This window comes from Gobio gobio (genome assembly GCF_949357685.1).
Source record: "Gobio gobio genome assembly, chromosome: 11".
Taxonomy (NCBI): domain Eukaryota; kingdom Metazoa; phylum Chordata; class Actinopteri; order Cypriniformes; family Gobionidae; genus Gobio; species Gobio gobio.
Window position 1 is genome coordinate 56297870 of NC_137104.1, and position 14663 is coordinate 56312532.

The window sequence follows — 14663 nt, forward strand, 5'->3', positions numbered from 1 at the left end:
TCCGTGCTCCTAACAAATTTGACCTTAAGACCTCTTTTAAGGGTTAAGATGCTTTCTGAATTACTTTTTTCTTTACTAGGATTTTTTAGTTAATTTTAAGAGTAAACGCCCACATTTCTAAGAATTTTCTTAGAAGTTTGTCACTAGGAGCTACTCTTTGCATTAAGATTCTTTATGAATACGGGCCCAGGGCCCGTATGTATAAAACTTCTAAGAAATGCTCTTTAGAATAGTCTTAAGCTTTGACTTAAGTGTCAAAAAATACTTAGTAAAGAGTAGGACTTTTCTAAGAGTATGAGACTTTTATAAAGCAGCTAAAAGCAACTTTCAGTAAAGTATAAGACTGATTCTTAAGTGCTGACTGAAGTGGGACTTAAGTGCTGTGAACTAAGGACTACAATGATGTGAACCCAAAATGGCCGCCCTGAACCTCTGAATCAGCCAATAGTGAGCCTGCAAGGGTGAAGTCACAGCAGCATGACACAATTAACTCATTATTTAATCAAGACATAACAATTATTTCAATATTTAAATTTATTTAGAATAATTAGTTTTTGCTTTGTGCAAAAAAATTACAAATAAGTGCATTTATTTCACACAATTTTAATTGAGTTTCAACACATTAATGAAATGGACAAATGTGATGCTATTTAAGTAATTAAGCTGATGAATCACATAATTCACAATTTCACTCACAGCTGTATATAAAGGAAAGACAAAAGTTGCAAATTGTTAAAAAATGGATGCAAAAAGAAAACCAAACTGGTCCAAGGAAGAAAATCTTCTTCTAGGGCAGTCAGTCCTTAACCCTTGTATGGTGTTCGGGTCTGTTGGACCCGTTTTCATTTTTTATCAAAAGAAAAATAATACGATTAATAATTTTTTCAAACTGAGACTCATTGGCCTTGGCTCATTTTCTGTGAAGAATATATATCTGAACACATTTTCAATGACCACACACTACACATTTATATTACACACAGGATGTTCGGGTCCACTGGACCCGGGGCTAATAAAAGTGTGGAAATTGTAGGTCCTGTGTACCTTTACTCTGTGCTCCTCCTGTCAGGGCCTGCTGTTAGTGTGTGTATGTTCATGTATATGGTTTATGAGGACAAAACTGTGTGTAATGACATGGGTATTACAACGTAAACATGGTTTATGACGACATCTGTGTCCTCATACTAAAACGTACTAAATGGTGTTTTTTGAAATTCAAAAAATGCCAAACGTTTTCTGTGATTGGTGGGTTTAGGGGTAGGGTTAGTGTAGGGCAGGGGTGGCGAACTCCGGTCCTGGAGGGCCACTGTCCTGCATAGTTTTGCTTCAACCCTAATCAAACACACCTGAACAAGCTAATCATGGTCTGAAGGGTTACTAGAAAGCTACAGGCAGGAGAGTTTGATCAGGGTTGGAGCTGAACTCTGCAGGACAGTGGCCCTCCAGGACCGGAGTTCGCCACCCCTGGTGTAGGGGATAGATTATACAGTTTGTACATTAGAAAAACCATTATGCCTATGGAGAGTAACCATACACCACATATCCAAGTGAGTGAGTGTGTGTGTGTGTGTGTGTGTGTGTATGTGTGTGGTGTGTGTGTGCGTGTGTGTGTGGTGTGTGTGCGCGCGTGTGTGTGTGTGTGTGTGCGTGTTATGGGTGTGTGTGTGTGTGTGTGTGCGTGTGCGTGTGTGCATGCATGCATGTGAGAGAGAGAGATTGTGTGTAAGTGTGAGAGAGTGCAAGAGTGAGTTTTGTTTCTACCCCTGCCGTTCCCACACGGCAATTCTAAAATGTGATCAAACAAAGGTAAAGAGAAAATATTAACCATATATGCTGTTTATATTGATTGTAATTGGGATGAAGTAAACATCTGTTGAGTATTTTAACCAAACATTTTTGATTGTGTTGAATTAAAAACCCAAAAATGCAGCGGGTCCACCAGACCCACGAACACTGGCTGAATAACAAAAATATGAACACCACACAAGGGTTAAATGGAAGGACGTGATAAGAGGAAAATTCAGTCCAACTTTAACAAGCAAGGACAAAAAAAAACGCATGGCAACAGATTGTACTGACAGTAAATGCAGCATTTCCTCGGACAAGACGTTCAGCAGAGGACTGTGAGAAAAGGGGGTACAATGTGTTGGCAACAACACGCAAGGAAATTGCAGCATATAAAGAAAGCATGCGAGCCACTGGTACATTTTATTTTAGCTTATTAAACCATTTTATATTAAATGATTGTCTCCATGTGGTCAGCAGCTGAGTTCTTGTCAAACAGTTGAGGGTCCTCCATGTAAACCTCTGTCTGAGATTGGTGGAATAGTAGAGGAGATACTTGGAATGGCCAATTCCTCTATTTGTGGCATTCCAGATGCTGGAACACTTCTCATATTGAAGAAGTTACAAAGATGGTAAGAAGAAAATTATGCATGTAATGATGTGTGCATGTAATGTGCCTTTTTAATAAATTGATAGTATTTCAATCACCACATCGAATTGAATAAACATGTTTGCACTGTTGAATTTTTTCTGCATGTGAATGTAGTGTGGATAATTCTGGAGCCGGGACATCAGATGCATCTTCTCCTGTATCATCTCAGGACGTCTCCCTGTGTCCTCCAGATGAGCCTTCTGCCTCACAACACACTGGATTTGCACAGGGCGCAGCCACTGAGGATCACATTGAGTCCCTTAAAAGAAAAAAGCTCAAATTGCAAATTAAGTTGCTGGAAATTCAAAATGAATATTATCCACTAAAACTGAAAAGAATTAAGAATACTCAATGATTGTACATATGCTTTGTGTAATAAAATTGTGTAAGGAAAAATGTGTTTGTTGTTACTTATTGTCTATAAGTTTGCTTACCCAAAATGTGAGTTAGCAAAGCAGTCCCTTAGTGATGCTCTCCCCGAAATGCTTTGTAATGTGTGTTCGGTGGTATTGTCATCATTCTCATCATAATCATGATCACTGTCATCATCACCATGATCGTCATTTTCATCGTCATCATCATCCTCAAGCAATGGGAGGTTACGAGCTTTGCAAATATTGTGCAAAATGCCACAAGCCATAATAATGCGACAAGTACGCTCAGGTGAATGTCGAATCTCTCCATGAAGGACATGGAATCTTCTTTTCAGCTGTCCAATTCCTCTCTCCACCACGGCTCTTGTTACTTTGTGTGCTCTTCATGACGCAAAAACAATAAAAGAACATAGGTCAGATAAGTCAAGAATGCACTCATTGAACAAAATTGGTATCTTGTCTACAGTTCAGTCCAGTACAATACCTGTTATAATTGAGCTGCTGTTCTCCTTGAGGTCTTCTGTAAGGGGGGAGAAGCCAGTGTTTTAAAGGGTAACCCGAGTCTCCCAGATGATGACATCCAGGGCGAACATAATTTTGTCCGAATAACCCAGTGAGGCCACTCTGGGAAAGAACCCGAGCATCATGTGTTGACCCTGGCCATTTTGGCACAACATCGAGGATCTTGTAATTGGCATCAAATACGACTTGAACATTGATTCTGTGGAATCCTTTTCAATTGATGTATGTCTCATCATTTACAGTTGGAGCAATGATGCGTCCATGGGTGCCATCGATGGTTCCAACAACTCCAGGGAAACCCGCAATCCTCATAAAATCTGCTTGCTTTTGCCGTATAGTTTGAAGGTCAGTTGGGAAGTCAATGAACTGCCTTACTATGTCTGGTGTGGTTAGTGCAGCAACAGTGGTATTTAAGACCCTGCTAACTGTGGACTGTGATGGCCCTAAGTCATCAATGGTGCATTGCTGCATTTTTCGTTATAATGTTATAAAAAAAGTTATAATGCATTGAGTCATTATAACTATCATTTCTGCAGTTAAAGCATTGTTTCTTAGAGTGGGAGAAGTTATTGAATTTCTGACTAGGTCAGTAACAAAAAAGAATACCCTGACGATCAAGCCTGTATCGTTTGATCAACTCTCTGTCATCATATAATTCCAACACATTCTTACGTTGTTGGAAACTGCGCGGCCTCCTCCTCTCTGCTGCCATCTTGTTGCTCCTAACTGGTTAGGAGACTTCTCCAGCTGTCTTAAATAATTTAGGAGCTGAGACCCAGCCTTAACACTTAGGAACCTTTATGAATCACACTTATTCTTAAGAATTAGAATAAGAGTAAAATGATGTCATTTTTAGAATTTTGACACACTTAAGACAAAAAATTTACTCTGAGCGACTTTATACATACGACCCCTGGTCTTTTAGGTTGAGGCAGCTTTTTCAAATCATCACTTTTAGGAACATGTGCCCCAGGTTGTCTTCCTGGTGTATTGCCTTGGCATGATGGCTTTTCTACAATATTTATGACATTAAAAATACAAAATATGCAATTTAATATTACATTGAAATATTTTTAAGACTAAACTTAACTTGTGCCTCATCTCTCACTTTACCCCACCACCACATTTTTAGAAAAACGATCTCTCTTAGCAATTCAGGATAATCTTCAGCTAGCATCATCACATGGTTTTATATGTTGGTAGTTCATCAACATGTGTGATATAAGTTTTTCTACCTGAATCAATTTGCTTTGGCACAACAGTTGATTAAGTTGACAGCAAGAAAATGTACTTTTATATGCAAAAAACATATTTTTGAAAACATAATGGTCATATGACCACAAACGTGTTCTGTTGACCAGATACAGGGGGTGTGTCTCATAGACATAATAAATACATAGACGCCCTATTGGCCGCTGGACCGCACGTCAACGACGCCGCCATATTGCGGAGGGCAACTTTCCAATAACTCTTATAACTGGAATTGAGAAAAATGCCTGCTTCGTGTGCTGCTCGGGGCTGTACAAATCACCGCACAATTGGAAACAGTTCTCGGGGAATTACCTTTCACAAGTAAGACTGAACATTTGTTTCTGGTTGTATTTGGTCGTTATATTATAATATAATTAGTAATAGTTGGCCACCAGAGTCAGTCAGACTAAAATAGCTAGCGATGTCGCTACTTAGCTGTGAAAGTTGAGACATGAGTTGACATGATTTATATTATAGTTTTAGCGTATATTATATTTTATATTATAAATTAAATTTCCTGAAATCGAAATATTGATCTATATATTTTTTCTGACAGGCGACTGACATATTGTGACTCTTAACGTTAGTTAACTTAAGTTAGTTGGCTAGCTAACTTTTATCACACATTGAAGGTTTCCCAGACAAAGAGGTGACAGTGGGAAGTTGATGATTCTGAACAACTACAATTTCAGAGCTCGAATTCGAGCATCAGGTACGGATTTCAGATATTAAAATATAATCTGAAAAGAGGCAATATCTGTATTAAAGGAAGAGCTGCATGATTAATTGTAAAAATAATATTAATTCAAACACCTACATCATCTTATTCTTAAATTACAATTATTCGGCTATTTCTATTAAAACCTTTGACAAGTAGGATTACAGCAAAAAATCGTGATTCATCCAGAATTATGCAGTTCTAGTTCACCCAAATTTGAAACTCTGCTGGCCAAGATATGATATATATCTATGTTTATATGACATACATATTGGATGGCCTTAGGGTGAATTCATTATCAGCTCATTTTAATTTTTGTGTGAACTATATCTTAATTAAGTGTGTGTGTGTGTGTGGTTTTTAGGGGGATGGAATAAACATCCAACTGCAGGCCAGTTCCAGGGCATTTTCCGGTGTCTCATGGTCCGGTGCGGTGTCTCTCCAAGCACTTCAGGGAAAGTGGAACCACAGGATGAGACCCTGTCGCTATCAGGGGTCTGTTCTTCGTATGTGGCTAACTCAGTATAGCTGGACTTGATTGTTGACGATTTGGCATGATCTTGGATTGTTTGGTTCTTCGAAGCTCATCCTGGACTTGCTGTTATAGCAACAGGTCCGTAAACTCAAACCTGCTCAGGAGTGGTTTATTTCATGTAAACAGGATTAGGTTGCATACTTAAAATCTGTCCCAGCCACTGCTACTTTATTTCAAGAGTTCATTACTGAACCTGGGGCAACAATAATTTTAAATAATAAAAATATAAAAATAATATAAACATTTTGAATATTATTATATTTGAAAATAATATTATAATACTATAATGTTGTGTATAGTACTATACACACAGCCACTTGATTTAGAGATTTATTTGTGATGGAATATATTATCATTTTATCAGAGGTTTACACACGTACAGTTAAAAGCCAGGTGGCTTTTTTAATTATATGATGTCATTACGTTGCTGTCTTGCCACCAGCCAATCGCTGCATTGCTGATCGTGGTTTCGAGTATCTGCCCTCTTCAGGGAACACAAGAACGTGCAGTAATCTCAGATAATTTAATCCAGATATTTTAATCCAATCCGCAAATTTGTTTGAAGAACCAAATTATCCAGTGATCACGATTAAAAGATCTGGGATCTGTCAAATCATCTCAGATGTATTAAGCGAGGTACGAAGAACCGACCCCAGCTGTTGAAATGTAATCTCTAGCAGTAGAAGAATCTGAGGAGCTTCCATTCCCTTTTGTAAATGTTTCTGCACTTGTGTGTGACCACAGCTTCCTGCCAACCCGCTTTGGTAGCCTTGTGGACAATGCCCTGGTGTACATATCAGGTTTTGTGTTTTTCTGTGATGTGTGCCATGCTAGCTTTTCAAGGGTTTTAGCTCTAACCCCTGGTGACCCTACAAAGGATGACTGATTATAGATGATTGATGGTTAATATACAGCCTTTTGTTATTGTTGTTATTATTATTATACCAATACTATTATTGTACCTACCAGTCACTATTTAATTTACTATTTTTATTATTGTCTATATTATTCTGCAATTGATATTACATTGTATCTGCTATTATTATTATTATCGTTATTATATTATACCACTTGCGATTATCAATCTATTATAGTTATGATGGTAAATTATTGTACTTTTCACTAGTCACTATTTAACTATGTTTTATTATTGTCTCTATTCTGTAATTGATATTTCATATTCTATTGCTATTATTATAGTATTATACAAACTATGCTATTATCATTATATTATTGTATTTTTGATATTATATAATTACTATTCATTATTTTATTTGCTGTATACTGTTTGTTTATTTCTTTGACTATTTTTTTTTATTGACTATACACTATTTACTATTACTTCTCACTTTATCATGTATTTACTATTTGCATTGCAGTGTAGTTGTACCATATCATATGTATAAAGGATCCATGAGTTATCTTTGTTATTGTATATTTAGAGTATCTGTAAATATCTATCATTTTAGTGCTATAAAAAAAACCGAAAGCAGCCTGCCATTGTGATTTGTATTTGCAGATGTTTAATTTTCTCAATGACGGTCAATTCTAAGCACAAGAAAAGCAAAAATCGGTTAAATACAGAAAATTCCTTTTCCACTATAAGAAAACTTAATTTAATTTAATGTGAAAATTAAATTATATCTCAGTATGGGCGTCTTCATAATTCTTATTCAAGTATAAAAAGCCAAACGCATTACAAGCCTTTGACAATTGAGATGAGATTCAAGTTTATTGTCATTACACATGTACAATGCAACGAAATGAAGAATTCCTTATTAAAATATATATTTTATAAGTCTAACTATCAAGATTTTAAGTAACTATAGAATAGAACTTTTAGTATACCACGTACATCATAAATCACTGAAATAGGATAATGTAAACGTTGTTTTTGTTTTTATCCTGAAAAACCGCAGCTCACCCGTTTACTTGCATTTGTTTACAGTGCAGTCTTGCCCTCAGCAATATGGCGGACGCGTTAGGGCAATAGGGCGTCTATGTATTTATTATGTCTATGGTGTGTCTCACATTACGCAGATGCTACTCCCAGGCTACTCCCCACTGGAGTAGTTTTCCACGGGAAACTGAGACTCACATGGACTCCCTGACCAGAGAGAGAGAGAGAGAGACTTCAGCGGGACAGCAAGACCTCGAGCTCGCAGGACAGCACTGGTGACATTCGGAAACATGCTAAGGTTTGTCCAGAAAGTCGCTAAAAGTCTGATAAAGTAACTAAGTTGTTTTCTCTGGTGCGCATGCGCACCACTCTCCTGCTTTTCCGTTATAGTCAAATCACAAAACAAAGTATTTAAACGTTTCGACTCCTCATACTGACAAACAGCGCAGTTGTTATTTAAAGAGTTATGTCGTTTTAGTGAAGCTGATCGAACATATTTTGCTGCCCACATGAAAGTCAAAGTATAATGATCGTTTCTCATAAGTCCTTCTAGAACTTCCGATGACGAAAGTGATTGTCCTAACGGAACAGCGTTCCTGATAGTCACTCAGCTCGCCTTATCCTGACTGTATGTTAACTATAAACCGAAATATGATCTAAAACACCAGCCTGTGTCTATTCGTTTTCATAAAAAAACCTCAAACATAACAGCCTCAAAAATGTTGTTCAGGCAACGCATAGGCCTACTTGATGATCTGTGAAAACACAACCCTGCCTCTGTTCATTTAAACAAATAACATTTATATCTGGTTCATATGTGCATATACTCTTTACTGTAATAAAATGAAATGTGACAAAACACAACCATGTCTCTTTTCGTTAGGCCACATGTCAGTTTTAATGATCAATAATAGCAATTATAAAAGGGACATTCTACCAGAAACGTACATTTCCACTTATAAAAGATCTTATTCTTAAATCTGAACGTTGAGTCATATGGAGGACACGTCAAACTATGAGAGAAACATATCATACCATCTCATAATGTTTTATGATTGAATAAAATAACATTTTATTCACATTGCTAAAATGTCAGGCCCTGTCACAGACAAAGTATGTGTTAGAATGGTTTCCTAACGAATGTCTTTGATATTACTAGCATTTTCTACTTGTCACATATGTCCCTGATTGTATCTAACATGGTTTTGTAATTCCTATAAGAAATATAAGCAACATTTCGGTCAACTGGAGTAGACAAAATCACAGAATATCTGCCAGGCTCTCATATAGTTGTAAAAGAACTACACATTTCACCTACACAGTTAAAGAGATTAATTCATCAATATTTCCTCAAATAGTAAATTTTTATATCATCATTTCCTGTGTGACAAGACTTTTTGGAAATCATAGGCTATGATATTGCGCAGGTGCACGTGATGCAATGCTGTCAGAGCCGACAGACTTGTGTGTCAGACTCATTTCAGTGCAAAATAATCAGCTCAAAAATGATTTAATATACTGCAAATAGCCTACTAGTTTTTTATTATTATTTATAATTAATTTAGGTAGACAACAAGGCTACCAAGTACTGCGCACAATGCGCAGCTAATTAACGTTTTTTTTTCCTAACGTAATTTTTAGTCGATCTTTAGTCGAAAATTTCAGGACTTCAGTCGACCAAGATTTTCTTTGGTTGATTACAGCCCTAGAGATCAGTTTGCTTGAAAGTGTATCCGTAGGTGCACAACTCATCACAGCTTCACTACCGCAATAGGCCTTTATCACAGAGGAATTGAATACCGGAAGTGCACGTCGAAGCAGTGCTGATTCTTCCGGTTATGCATGTTTTCAATGTGCTGTGAACACCTAGCTGAACAAACGACAATTAAAATAAGCATCTGGAGGATGATTTAAAAATCCGGACATTTTCCGAGACAGGAGAAGAGATAAACTGATCATTACTGTACAGGATTTTCCAAACTCTGCTGAACTTGTGGTTTTTTAATCCGACCGGTCGTAAACATACGTGATTATTTCAGAATGAAATTTATATATTCAGAATGCACATTTGGATGGGAACATTTCAGCAGGCTGACGATATGAGACACGTAAACATCCGCAGTTTGGAAATACAACAAATACAAGTTTGGCATACAACACACAAACATACAACTTCATCCCGCCATATCAGTCTCACCCATGCTTAGGGCTGTGCAATTAATTGAGTTTCGATTTCGATTTCGATTTTGGCTCCCAACGATCACCAAAATAGTACAATCGAGAAAAAAAAGATTATTTTGCCATGTTCAGTTTTGCAAGAACACTCTTATCTTGTCTTGCGTTCTGAATGAAACGCGCACGCGCACATCCGCCCCTCCCGAAGCCACAAACTCTCTCTCAGGTCGTGAGTCTCGTGACTCGTGTGCATATCATCCGCTGGAATTTAAAAACTCGGCGTGAGTAAAGATGGCAGAAGGAGGGCAGTTACAGCAGCGTTTGGTGAGCAAAAAAGGCAAAACCAACTCCGTTGTCTGGGAACAGTTTGGCTTCAAGGAATCAGACGACGAGCAGAAACATGCTACGTGCAAGATTTGCTACATGGTAGTGGCTGCAACGCAAGAGAACACCACGAATTTGACACAGATTGAAAATTAAACACAGAGTGACCTATGACAATCTAATAAAGAAACAAAAACTGACGAGAGCAGGGGTGCCGTGTAAACGTCCTTTTTTTCCTTCATATTTTTCAAATAATTCTCTCTTTGTAAACTTTGTTCAATGCATGCGAGTGCTGCCATATTTTCGAATATGTCCAGTCGTTTTCGCCGTCATCACCCGGGTGTAGTGCCAGAAGACGCGAATGAGAAGTCGCGCGCGCTGTGAGAAAATGTGTACACGTCTCACAGTAAATGCGCACACGTCTCACAGCGCGCAACTAGTCTCGCTCTTGAACGGACAAACTCACACAAAAGGTATGTCAACGTCCATCTTGATGAGTATCCTAGCAGACATAGTCTGTATATGCCTTGAGTAAACTTATACAGTCGATAAAGACGACGCAGAGCATTAGGTCTTAAAGGGGCAGTAGCCTTTACTGCTGTCTGTTTAATGTCAAACAACAAAAGACAAGGACATCACTCACTGCTCTTGATTGAATAGCTTTTGTTAGTTTAATAGGATTAATCTTTAATTTATGCACTCAAATATGCAATGTTATTTTACATTTGATACATTTCTGTACCTGAAAACTAATGTTAGGCGTACATGAAAAGCATATCTAGCCGAACCATATTGTTGATCTTATTTATTTGTGGTTATCATTTTTACTTGAATACTTTGATTTGAATATATGTTATATTATTTATTTTAATAGTTCAAAAAGTACAACAAATGTTACAATTTCAATTGAATTGTTGAAAGGTGTCTTTTTAATAAATGCAACACATTCCCAAAGTCATGTGAAATAATCGTGTTACATAATCGTGATTTCAATATTGACCAAAATAATCGTGATTATGATTTTTTTTTCCATAATCGAGCAGCCCTACCCATGCTCTCCTCTATTCTTTTAGTGTCAGGAAATGGTCAAATCTGAGGTAAGGATGTCATTATTTAGTATTAGAGCACCGGATCGCTGCAGCTACACCCGCGTTTTGATTGCGTTGCGATGGGACCGGAAGTAGCAGTGCACTGCTTCACTTACCGGAAATAGGAAGTATGATAAAGGCCTATAGCGTTGGTGTGATACTAAATTTACTGTTTAACTCATTTTGATGTCAGTGTATTCTGTTTGCACCTTATTGTGCATCTTTAAGATGCCATTTTAATCATCAGTCTAAGTAACTGTTTGTTTACCACATTGTATCTAGGGATGAAACGGTATGGAAATTTCACATCACGATTATAGTGACCCAAATTATCATGGTTATCAATATTATCACGGTTTTGTTAAAATGAGATGAAAGTGTTCAAAAAGAACAGATGCACACACTTAAAACATTTCAACAAGTTTTATATTTGAAAATCAACAAACAACAAATAAATCAAGCAGCTCTATGCACTTTTTTTTTAAAAACTAGCTTCTATTCTGTAGGATTTCCTTCCTTATAATGGCCGTCGTCAATAGCAATGCATAAATAATAATAATTTGGTGTAAATATAATCTCTAATATTATATCTGTAAATATATTCTCAAGCAATATTCTCATCAGTGTTCAGCAATGATGCATTTAAATCTAGCATATTTTGTGTAAGAGCCCAAACTGTATCCTAGTGAAATAATGCATATCCATATTTCCATATGATTTGACAGTTTATTTTATTAAATATCAAAATGTGTGCATCATACCTGACACCTAGATGAACACTTTACAGTCAGTTTTATGACTGTCATTCTCTTCAAATGCTATTGAAGTTTGAAATGTGTATAACGTTACCAATGTTGTATGTAACTTTAGAGACGGTCCCTAAATTCACCAACTTTATGCCAGTCATATCAGATGTGCTGTGGCTCTGCTGTGTTTGTTTGAAACTATTTTCGCTGCTGAAATAGAACAAAAACAGTCAATCATGGTATGATGAGTGAATCTCCTGCGTACATCCCACGTTTATCTCTGCTTTGAGTGTAGATTTCAGTGAGAGCGCGCTCTGAACATAACTCTGGCTAATGAACGCCTCTGATTATGAGACATTGCATTCATAAACTCAATAGAAACACGTGTGAGTGGTTATAATGCGCAACGCGATTATAACAGATGGCTTTTGAGAAGACTATAATAAGTTCAACCGCCAAAGTGGCTATAGTGTGCAGCCGAAAAAACGTTACACCCGCAAATGGCGGTTGTTAATGTCAAGCCCTGATTATTATCCCTTAATGTCACCCTAGTCTTGTCTGAACTTGTTCGTTCGCTTCACGTTATTATTTCCCAGACATAGTTTTGGTATTGAGGTCAAAGTCCACTTGCCTTGTGTTCGTAGTTTTGAAGTGTTCCCCCTATTACAGCGACTTTCTACTTGCATGTTCTGCAGACAGGGTGACGATCTTCGATTAAGTTTCCCTCAGAACTTTTGTAAAAGCCAAAATATGACAACGTCTCAGATTTGGTCCTTTTAGAGGCTGAAAAATCTCCCGGCGCTGTCACTGCCTTCTGCCATTTCTTCTCATTCAAAAGGCAGCGGTGCGCTGCACCTGCGCCAGACTGACTGGACAAGATTTACCGCAAGTTTTCAAAATCGTGATAATCACACGCGGTTTTAATGATAATTACATTTTAAACGATATTACTAACCGTCACTAAATTTTATTGTGGTTTATCGTGAAACCGGTAATCTTTTCATCCCTAATTGTATCACTCATTGTATAGCCCAGGGGTTTTCAAACTGGGGTTCGGGGACTAGGGTTGTGCCGATAGACGATAGTATCGTGTATCGACGATAGGCAGAGAGATCGCCGAAAGCTGTTGGCGATTTCAAGACGATATTTGGCTCGCTCCCCATGAATGTAATTTAAAAAATTTATTTTTCATTATTAAATAAAAATAATATTATTATTATTATTAATTGTACTTATTTTGCTTAGCCTTATTCACATCAACATCAAAGCGTGTGGTGTTGCACTCGCAGGCTATGTGCCGCATACTGCGTTACTCTTCAGTGAAAAAATGTTTTTTAAAGACTACAAAACTACGTGTAGTTTCAGAATTTAATTGCAAGGTGATCAACCTAGCCCTACATTCACAAATTCACATGAGCCATGGCGAAAACGGGCTATCATCATCAGGCTAAAGCATTTTGTTTTTTTTTCATAAATGTACATTTATTTTATACTTATAATAATACAATAACAAATTGCTATATTATAATTATTGGCTATATAGATCCGAACAGAACAATCAGTCAAAAAGTAAAAGCAGCTTTATTTCAAACGACTTAACAACTGAACAACAATGAACAAAAAATATTGCACATAGGCCGTTAAGATAAGATTTCTTGTTAAAGTGCAGTGAAATACTTAAATGTCAGCAGACAATGTATTTTTATAGTAAAAATATTTGTTTTAGCCCTTGCCCGCTGTATGGGCTACAGAAATAAATAGTCCATTAAAATAGACAGGCTGCGACACCAGGTTGACGGTATCCTAAAAATAATACATAACAAAATAGGCTTTAATAAATAAAAAAACACAATGAAAGAACTAAAATAAAACAGCAAAACAATTAAATCACCTCAAATGTAGGCTACTCGAATAAACTTATTGCTAAAACAAACACAAGGCCAGAAACAATTAAGACAACAATTATTGTTATGCAGTTCAGGTATCTATGCCTAGTTGCCTACAGATTTTTTGATTAGAAAACCAGCTAGTTTACTCTCTCAGGTTTGAGAAGGTTGCGGTGGGGAGTTACTATGTTGCCCGCTGCACTGAACACGCGTTCCGATGGAGTGCTGGTTGCGATAATGCACAGGTATTTTCTAGCCATGTTTGCCATTAAAGGAAAGCGGCTTCTGTTTTCTTTCTACCATTCTAGTGGCTTGTCATCCCCATCAATGACTTCCTCTTGCAAGTAGGATGTGATCTCCAATTTTGCTCGCTTGTCTGCGGGTATTGTGGTCGTAGACTGCTTTACTTTGCCCAGAAGACGTCCCAGTGTTTTGGGCCGCTTAGCCGGCTGCATCTCAGCTGCTGCACCATCTACTTCTTTTTCTTCCTCCTCCTCCTCCTCCACTCTGATGCGTACAGGTGGCTTGTTTTTTTCTTTCCAGAATGTTACCATCTCAACCTCAAGCTGACTTTTGAGCACATCAAGGTGTTCGGCATCAATATGGTCCACCTTATAGCGTGGGTCAAGGAGGGTGGCTTTGCGCAACAACTGAAGTGTGCTGTCATCATATTTCGAATCAAGTTTCTGTAAGATTCCACTTTTAAT

General features: G+C 37.4%; 2 protein-coding genes across 3 annotated transcripts in view; both read left to right on the forward strand.

Moving 5' to 3' along the window:
- LOC307133319 (NACHT, LRR and PYD domains-containing protein 3-like) overlaps positions 1-14663 on the forward strand; it is a 96946-nt gene that overhangs the window by 39182 nt on the left and 43101 nt on the right. The window lies entirely within an intron of this gene.
- LOC307133342 (uncharacterized protein) overlaps positions 7900-14663 on the forward strand; it is a 28548-nt gene continuing 21784 nt past the window's right edge. For both annotated transcript variants that reach the window (XM_079828385.1, XM_079828384.1), the window contains exon 1: positions 7900-8035. In XM_079828385.1, coding sequence (XP_079684511.1) covers positions 8028-8035 — 8 coding nt within the window. In that variant the 5' untranslated portion in view covers positions 7900-8027. The remainder of the gene's footprint in view (positions 8036-14663) is intronic.